The sequence below is a fragment of the Lycorma delicatula genome, chromosome 3 (assembly GCF_047948215.1).
Source record: "Lycorma delicatula isolate Av1 chromosome 3, ASM4794821v1, whole genome shotgun sequence".
In the NCBI taxonomy this organism is placed as follows: Eukaryota; Metazoa; Arthropoda; class Insecta; order Hemiptera; family Fulgoridae; genus Lycorma; species Lycorma delicatula.
The window spans coordinates 186,235,925-186,246,468 of NC_134457.1; the positions used below are offsets into that span (position 1 = coordinate 186,235,925).

A 10,544-nucleotide genomic window follows, 5' to 3' on the forward strand; every position below is an offset into this window, starting at 1 on the left:
GTTCACTATTTATACTTCCCTAGTCAATTTTGTCAGACTCTGGCTGTTCACAGTTGCACGTTTCAGCTTTTGATGACCTGTTAAAAGCCTTAATTTTGTCAAAATAAAATATTCTGTAGAATTAATTGAAAAAAAGAAGCTATTATGTTAACATCAAGAATTTAGACAGTTTCAGTTATATTTGTGTGGTAAATGGTAAAGGTAAATCACAAAATTATTGTTAAGCATGAATGAGAATGGTCAAAATTTTTTCAGATGTACTGTATATATTGTCTTCTTGGCTGAAGAACATTTCTTAGCTACATAAATTATTTACCACATACACCAAAATGTAAAACTTAATCCCACTTCTTACTCCAACCAGAAACACAAGCATATTCTTTCCAGATTGCTTTTTCTTTGTTTTAAATGAAGTTACTCAGTTTACTGAAAAACAAATAAGTGCTTTATAACTTTGATTTATGATATTAAATAATTTAATCCAATTATCATAGTTCATGAAATAAAATTATAATCAACAAACTTAATAAAAATAAAAAATAACAATACATAATTAAAAAAATTCTCTGACAAACACAATTTCATTCAGATTGTATAAATTTGAATTATAAACACACAAATATATGCATAAACATAACTTAAATCCAGTTCACATTCTGAATACATTTTATGTTTATTAGTCAAGACCTAACTGAAAAAAACACTGCCAGGATTAATATCTTCTGACAACAAAGTGAGAACAGTAAGTGGTCACTGAAGATGATTACAAAGTTGGTTGAAAATATTTTAAAGTAAATTATTAAAAAAAAACATTCCATTTATAAAATTTGGTTTGAATTTTTTCAAAATTTTATACTTGCAATGTCCTTAACCATGATAGTCAGAAATGATATTAATATAAAATCTTAATTTTTATAACAGTAGACTAAATCTGACAACCAAACTGTTCAATAGAATCTTTTTTAAAACTTACTTCACAAAATCATATGAAGCACAGGTGTATATGACATATATTAATATATGTAAAATAATATACACAAGTATTTATAAATAAAGATTTATTTTCTTAAGTTATACGATTATATTTTTAAATAAAGATGATTATTTTCAAATGTAAAGAACCCACATCTGAAAATACTTGAACATTATATGTCTGCCTAATAAAAAAAAAAAAAAAAAAAAAAAAAAAAAAAAAAAAACAGCATATACCAGTTTTTTAGAAAGGTAGCAAAAGACAATTGAAAGCATTTTTATGTATAGTTTTTAGAAATGTTTTATTATTCAATTTGGTTTGGTATGTTTTTACAAAACATTAAATTCTAAATATTAATTTCTAAACATTTAAAAGTTTATAGTTTTAAACAGTTTTCATCACAAACAGTTGTGAACAAAACAGCAAAATTTAAAAAAATCGTTTAAAATGATTGTCCCAAAGCTGTTAATAAACCACACAAAACTATAAAATATTAAAACTACATTACATTTTTAATAACATTATAGATTTTTTATATGCATTATAGATTCATTCAAAAACGATTTTCCACCCATTACAAAACAGAAAAACACGAAAAATTTAAGATATTCTAATTAGTACAATTTAAATTTCATGTCTTATATATTAGATCCATAATAAAATCACCATTATAAAAAATGCTCCATGCATATTTAACACATGCTACCAGTAAATGTAATTCCAAATACATTGTACATTTTTAAATTTGAGATCATTGATACAGAAAGTTGGGAATCCATATTCAGATGAACGCATAAAAGAAAATATAGGTTATAAAAAAGAATATTTCATATGTATTTAAAAATCTTCCTTAACTAGGTATATGCAATGTGGAAATATTTTATTCACTTCAGAACAATGTGATTTATACTAAACTAATAAAAATTGCAAGCATTTTAAGTATTACAACTAACAAAAAAGCTTGCAAAATTACAAGCTATTATTTTAATCTGATAAACTCAAAATAGACTGAATATTCTTTTAACTCTCATTGGTTATTCACCAAACTACTAACAAATCCATAGTTCCAACATGGCTCACTGTAAAACTACAATTCTAAATATGAATAAAATTGAATAACATTAAAAGAGCCATATACTCCAATCAGTGAGCAAATTGTGATATAATTGAATTATATATATTAAAATTTTATTATTATAATTCAAGAAATACAAAATACTACAAAAAGGAAATGATTCTTACAGAAAATGTGAGATCTAAGTTATGTGTATCTGATAATCCAGATTGTTCTTGCATTCTTATTAAATTCCTTTCCTTTGATGAAGCTTCTTTTGCTTTATCTAAAGCTACCCTATATTCGCCTCTACTTCTAGCCGTACATGATTCATCTATTAGTTCAGTTATTCGACGTTCTAAACGCTTTATCTTTTCTTCTGGACTGGAAAAAAGATATTTATGTTCAGTAAAAAATAAAAACAAAAACAAATTATTAGTAAAAAAAAAACTGTAAAGGATTAAAGAATTCAGATATAATTATTAGAGAAACAAGTAAACTAAATCTAAGGAAATTTTTAGATCAAAGCTACTAAAAATATTTTCTGTCAGCGACAACTTATCTGGCTCAATATGAAACATATTTTTTTTTTTGATTTTGACATTAATCCATTTTTCAAATATTTTAGGGAATGGAAATTCAGGAAATGGTTTTCTCTCTGAAAATAAAACAGTATGAAACAGGTTCAATAGTAATGTAAAGAGAAACAGGCTGCTGATCATTATGATCACTCCTAAAAACACTGTATATTTTAAAGCTGATACATCAAAGCCAAACTTGTTTAGAAGGAGAATGCGAATTAAATTATTTAAACTGCAGCCTGTACTATATTCTTCTATTGGGTCTAGTTTTTCACTTGTGTAATTTCCAAATTGTAGAACAACGATTGGTTATAAGAAATAAAATTGTTTTCATTTATGTCAATAGATCCAAGTAAATATGCAAACAAATGTATTATAAATAAACAGGTTTTATGATTAAATAAATTTTCTTTACTAGTGAAAGAATGAACCAGAAATTTTCTTCAAATTGCCCTTGGCTTGATTACCTAATTGAAATTGAAATGATTACCATCTTTGCACTTTACTGTCATTCTTTATAAAAAAAAGCACACGTGCTGAATAAATAAACACTATTTCATATAAATAAACACAGTGATATAAGTATACATCTATTTTTATTAGATAACCAAAGTTTCCATTTTCAAAACAGTTAATTTCTTGTACTTCAACCCATTAACAAATTGTTAATCTAGTACCAATTTATATGCAGTCATTCAACTGGTATTACCTTTCTTCAGCTCTTTCAAGTGATGCTGGTTGCATTTTTGATGCCTGATTAAGTGGATCAAACATTTGTGATGATGATCTCTGACTGGTGTATCCTGCTCCTCTAACAGCAGTCATTGGTCGATTTATTGTGTCTTGAACTCCAGTAACAGGCCTTAAAATACTACTTCCAGTTGTCTCTCTTAACTAAGTTGGAAAACAAGATATTAAAAAATCATTTACAAAACATTTACTTAAAATCTAGAAATAATGGCCTTTCAGTTGTTATATAATTATCATTAGTAGGTACTAAGAAATTACTATAATAAAAAATAACAGTTTATTAATTAATTAAGTAAAAAATAATAATGATGAAATAGCAATAAATATTAATTAGGTAATAAATAATAGTTTTCATGAGATAAAAATAAAAACAACTACTGTTTAAAAAAAAAAATAAGTGAATTTTTATGTAATCTGAATCAAAAGTACAAAGTTAGTTTAAAAATATTTTACAGGTTAGGTAAAACAAACCCAAATATAAAAAGACAAGAAATAATATGAAACTTCAATGTCACATCTCTTCTCCTGTGTATTCTAAATTGCAATTTTTCTCTTTACAAATTAGTTTATGAATACTTACTGTTTCAAAGGATTTAGTTATATCTTTGGTGTTTCCAAGAATAGATGCCAATTTTTTACACAAAATCAATGGTAATACAAAAGTTATGAGTATATATCTAAATTTTTAACTTCCTGACTAATGAAGGACCTAACATCAAATACAAAATTGATCTTTACATGATACAGTGGCATTTCATAACAAAATAAATAGATAATTAATTACATGTAGAATTACGTAGAATTAATTACATTTTTATTAGACTGTGCCAAAATGATGTCATAAATGGGGCTAATGCAAGCTCAGTGGTACTCACCCAGAAAAGTACTTTTCCAACCTCTTCAGCTTCTTTATATTTCCATTAGTTCATCCATATGACATAGCTGGAAGCTTTTTCTATTACATATAAATCATGGACTTAATCTTTTACCTCTTTTATATAACTCTCCCAATAGTTCTTATTAGTCCAACTGCACCTTGTTTGCCAAGTAGTTTTTATAAGGTGGGTTGTACTTTTGACTGTTCAAATTTTATTAAAAGTTTTGTTTTGTCTTCAGCCATTTGAGTGGTTTGATGAAGCTCTCAAAGATTCCCTATCTAGTGCCAGTCGTTTCATTTCTATGTCTATCCTATCCTATCGTTTCCTGTCTATCCCAGGAGCCTTCTCCCATTCAGATTTTTTTAATGCTCTATTAAATTCAGATCTCAGTACAGTATCTTCCCTTTTCATTCTTTTCAACCTCCTCCTCTTCCTCATTAACACCAGTTTCTAATTCATTTCCTCTGTATAACTCTTCAATATATTCCACCCAACTATTGAGCTTTGCTTTCGTATTATAAATCAGTACACCATCTTTGTTTACCATATTATTAGATCTTAATTTATGGATCACAAATTTCTCCTTAACTTTCCTATATGCTTTGTCTATTTTACAAATGATCATTTCTCTTTCCACTTCTGAACACTTTTATTTAATCCACTCTTCTTTTGTTAAATTGCACTTCCTGTTTATAGTATTTCTTAATTGTCAATAGTTCCTTTTACCTTCTTCATCACTAACATTCTTATATTTTCTGCGTTCATCCATCAGTTGCAATATATCTTCTCATATCCAAGGTTTCGTTCCACCTAAGTTCACTTCTGCTGATTTAAGAATTTCCTTTTTAACATTCTCCCATTTTTCTTCTATATTTTCTACCTTACAATCTTTACTCAGATCTCTTGCGATGTCCTCCTCAAAATTTTCTTTACCTCCTCTTCCTCAAGCTTCTCTAATTTCACAGACTCATCTGACGCCTTTTCTTCAGGTTTTTACACCCCAATCTACTATCACTACCCCATTATCACTAAATTATGGTCACTATTAATTTCTGCTCCAGGATAAGCTTTGCAGTTGATGAGTTGATTTCTAAATCTTTGTTTAATCATGATATAATCTATCTGATACATTGCACTATCACCTGGTTTTTTCCATGTGTATATTCTTCTATTATGATTTTTAAACTGGTTGTTGGCAATTACTAAATTATATTTCATATCAAAACTCAATGAGTTGGTCTCCTCTTTCATTCCTTTTACCCAGCCCGTATTCACCCACAATAACTGCACTAAGTTCTACATCACATCGATTGAATACACACTCAACCACAACCATAAAAAACACATATAGGTGGAACAAAAGAGAGAATCAACTTATGCAAATTATGTTACAGAAACAGGTCACAGATTAAAAGATACAACCATAACATAAAACATTTTTACAATCACTACATACAAACTACAATTTAATTGAACAATATGATATTTTAAAACATAAATGGTATAACAAAATATGAAAAAGAAATTACAGGACAGATGAAATATGCTGTCTGATTACATACTTAACACGCTTTCTAAGCTTCCTAACCACTTTAAGATACATGGTAAAACAATACATCTGTAATACCCTTAAGGAAAAATTTATTATAATTCTAAAAAGACTTCAGGATGCATATTTCAAGTATTTAGGAGAATATTTTTACAAAATCTATTTTTGTAAAAATAAGAATACTAATGAAGAAAGTAGATAAAAAATTGAACTTCAGCAAAAATTAATACATTATTAATAAAATATCATACATTACATTTGTGTGAGTTGTCATAATTCACATAACAATCATATTCACAACAATATGATTTAATCATCTGATGATGATTAAATATACTTATCTGTTTATATTTATTCATTTATTTGGAATTAACTGTAATCAATAACTTGGTTAAGAATAATAAACACTAACATGGATGTCTATAAAGATGATAAAATTTAAAACTATTATAAATTCTTATACAAACCCCTGTTCCTGTACCAAATCTCATTCCAGATACTGGTTTTGAAGTGAACTAAAAAAAAAAAAAATAAATAAATAAATATAAAAAACATTAAAAATAAAAATATATTATCATATTCTTATATGAAGTGTTAATTCAATTAAAAAGTTATGAATTATGGCTGAAGTTAAATGAGTGAAAAGTTCATAAATAATAAGCGACTTCAATTCCTTATACTTCGTGCCCATACCCAATGAGCAGGTTAAAAACAGATTGTCAAGATGTATCAATATATAGTTATACATAGAGATGTATATAACCATACAGCTATTTATTAAGAATAAGTAACTATTGATGTTACCAAAGGTTGCAGCATTATTTATAGTTATATACATACAAAAACATAATATAACTTTTGTGTAAAAAAATAATACTATAAATAAATAAGTAGATGCTAGCGTGATTTAATAAAGATAGGTGATATCATTTTGTAATAGAAGTGCACAATTTCAACTTTCACAGCAAAGTGATAATATCTCATTCTTTCATCCGAGGGTCCTTAGTTCAAATCTCAGACATTACACTTTTCATATACTACAACATTTTTATTCCATATTCTTACTTATCTAAGCTTACAAATAAGCTTCAAGCTTATTTGATCAATTGATCATCAGATCAAACAAAGATTGTCAGAACACAGTGATCCTCTCACCAGAAGTTTCTTATAATTGCACACAATTCGGATTACAACTATGTTGAGACTTTTGGAGGAGTAGCAGACCCAGTTCTACTTGACAGGCAACTATTTTTCCTGGTTATAGATAATAAAACATTTTATAGAGATTTAGAGCTTGATATAATAACATAGTATTATTATAACGTAGTAATAACATAGTATAATTCCTCAGTAATCCCAAGGCAGAAGCATGACCCTACTAAACCCAACAAAGAGGGAGTTACCTTGCCAGAATGGCGTTACAAATAAATCCAGAGTAGCAGCTGACACAATACATATGGTACAAATCCAAAGAAAATCAGATGAAGGCAAGGAAAGGAGAAAGATGGAGGGAGAGATCAACTCAGAAAAGGGCTTTCTGAATGGGATAGTTTACTGTCATCCAAGAACAACTGTTTATATGTTTTACTATAAACATGTTTATTACATCACTATTAATGTAATAAACAGTATTAACATGATCCTGGTTTATTAAATGAGATCTCATTCACCACAAAAACTGTTATTTTCACTGATCTTGTACTGTAATATATAGTCAGTCAATATGAACATATTTTGTTATGGAGATTTGGTTTTGTTTAATTTAATTTAATGTAAGTTTTTTTCACATTAACCAATAATTTACAGCAACTAAGCTATTGTATCAGTAACTATGTATATAACATTTTTACAGTGCTCAAAACCATAACACTTCACAAAGTATAAAAAAGTAATGTTTTTTGCATATCTTTTTTATGCGTGGTAATATTAACTTCTAGGCATAAAAATAAATGACTAAACATGCCAAAAATTTCAATATACTCCTAAAGACTACTGGAAAAACTAAAACAAACTATTTTGGAACCTCTTTCTGTAAAAAATAAAAGCATAAATCTGTTATTTCTCTAGAAAAAAAAATTATACTTGTTTTGACTCAGTTTAATTGTTAAAAACCATGTCCTGGCACACCATTTTCTGAAAATATGCTCTCTACTTCTCTAAGCTTGCCCTAGGCCTCCAATACAGAAGGAGAAGTTTTTATTTCACTTAATCTTAAGCAAAAGATAAAGATGTTGAACTGTATTTTTCCATTACTTCCTTTTTTTCAGTAAACTTTTAAGTTTGGCATATTTTTTATGTCTAATACCTCTATTTATTCTTGAAGTATTCTAACCTTTACCTTTATTTTCCTTCATCACAAAATTTATTATTGGGTGTCTTAACATATGACCTTGCAACTCAGATCTTCTTTTAGGAAAAATTTGTAGCAAATGTGTTTTCTCTTTACCTAAAATCTCTCATTTTAACTGTTAGTCAAATCAGTTTTCAATCTTCTTCAATGACATGAACTTCAAAAAGTCTCTATTTAGCCTAGCTAGTTTCTCTATTACACATGTTCTGCTGTTTTACAGATTTACACTTCATACAGATATTTAAAAAAACTTTCTAATTCCTCAATCTATGTTTAATATTAGTAAATTCCTATTCTGTATAAAGACTCTCTCCTTTGTAAAAATCTGATTTATAGTTTTCTTGCATTGTCAATTCAGTCTTCTTTTACAATATTACTGTTTAAGTACAAAAATAAAAAAAAAACTGTTTAATTTCTACTATATAATGTTCATCTACCAGAAATATTTAATAAACAAACAATTATTTTAATTTCTGGAGCATTCTCATTTATTTTTAAATTAATTTTCTATCCTTTCATATTATTCATTAATTCTTTTTACAGTTTAGTTTCAGGAAAGAAAAATATCATCAGAAAATTTCAATAGCTTCTTAGTCTTTTCTCACTGTATAGTTATTATGCTCTAAAAACATTTCTTTGAAGTATTTATTGTCTTAAAGTAGAAAAAGAATAGGGACAGATAACATCCTTGCCTCAGTATTTTCTACTTTCTCATCTAGTGCTATAGTTCCATAAGGGAAAACATTGTAATCAGTCCAATTTCCGGCATTTGCAGTTTTCACAGGATCTTTATGTTCTGACATCTGTGGAACCCAAAAAACCAAATGGAAATTTTTGGATGTTAATGTTCATATGTAGGTGTGTTTGGTGTGGGCTTCAAAATTACCTTATATCTCTAGAACTGCTGGATTGATTTTGACCAAACTTAATTAGATTACTTCTATATATGGAGCATTGATACCATTAGATTTTCAACTCAGTAAGGTTGTAGATCAAGTTCACCCTCAGTATCTTGAGATTTCGCCTAATTAAGGTGATATTTTCGTAGGCACATTTGTTAACAATTAACAAATAAAAATATTTGTAAAAAAACTTTTGCAAAATCACACACCCCCCCCACCCCAAAATGCCGTTGTAGTTTACTGGTATGTTGTGATGTCACAGTAAAATTAAATAAATGAATAATATTTAAAGTTTGGGTGGGTCTCGAACTCGATCGCCCTGTTGACTCGTACCTGGTGCGTTAAGCCTCACAACTACACCAGTCTTTTAATAATGATATGGTAGAGATTTCAAATAACAGACTTTAAAATGTAGCCATATTTTTTAATAATGATAAAATCTTGGTTAGTTTCATTATTAAAACAATGAGTATAAGAGGAGTAAGGCAGAATGAAGAGCAATATACAAAATCACATTCAACAAAAGTGATAGGCCAAGAAATTATTAAAAATGGATTCAGTAAAAAATTAATGGGTGAATTAAAAAAGGGAAATAAAGTTATCAGAGAAGAGAAGGTATAACTGATAAGAAAACATTAATTATTAGATAAATGAATATTAAACACAGGAAGTATTCAAAACATGCAAGGCAACAGATTTTCTGGTACACAGTATTATAAAATTGAACATCTGGTGAGGTGAGACATATTAAGCAGTAAAGTTTAAAGTATGCTGGGTATACTTTGTTTAGATACAAAAAAATTGTATCTGAGGACTGCTTATTGTAGGATGGTGTAGCATAATTTGACTGTCTCACGTAATGTTCAAGAACTAGTAAATTGTTTCTTCGTAACAGAATGGCTGCATCTCTGCCTCTCATCCAGAGGTACCAGGTTCAATTCCAAGTCAAGGTTAGGCGTAGCATTTTTCACATGCTACAAATTTCAATGTCATCCATTAGTAACAGTTATCAGGAATCATTTTGTTGTTGCTGTGCATAAAAAAATATACAAATAGACCTTAAGTTTTCTTAAGTAAAAAGGTTTGGAGCCCCTCCAAAGAAAGATAAATAATATACTCAGAAAATTAATGTGCTATAAAAAAATTAATTAATTTAATAAAGTACAATGTAAAAGAAATAATTTTCTTCTAAAAGTAGTTATGCATCAGAGCAACTGTCTATTACGATTTTCTATTTAAGTAACAACACTTATCAAAATTGTTTTTTTTAATAATTAAAATTAATTTTAACAAAAACTATGCCATTCAATTTACTTACTACACCTAGTCGTTTTCCATATGATGATTTAAGTGCTTGTTGGAAAAGTTCATCTTTTTCAAGATCTTTTGTGTTAAAAGCAGAAGGATAATCATTATATCCAGAATACAGATCATCTTCTTCATCTAATGGTGCAATTCTTAAATTCTGCATAACTGAATTTTACCTGAGATACACACAGTACAACCA

General features: G+C 27.9%; 1 protein-coding gene across 1 annotated transcript in view; it reads right to left on the bottom strand.

Annotated features, from left to right (window-relative positions):
- nompB (intraflagellar transport protein 88-like protein nompB) overlaps positions 1-10,515 on the bottom strand; it is a 45,537-nt gene extending 35,022 nt beyond the window's left edge. Inside the window, exons 1-4 of the mRNA XM_075359058.1 lie at positions 10,356-10,515; positions 6,253-6,300; positions 3,318-3,502; positions 2,216-2,411 (exon numbers count right to left, since the gene is read on the bottom strand). Of these exons, the coding sequence (XP_075215173.1) occupies positions 2,216-2,411; positions 3,318-3,502; positions 6,253-6,300; positions 10,356-10,508 (582 nt within the window). The 5' untranslated portion in view covers positions 10,509-10,515. The remainder of the gene's footprint in view (positions 1-2,215; positions 2,412-3,317; positions 3,503-6,252; positions 6,301-10,355) is intronic.
- Positions 10,516-10,544: the final 29 nt, after the last annotated feature.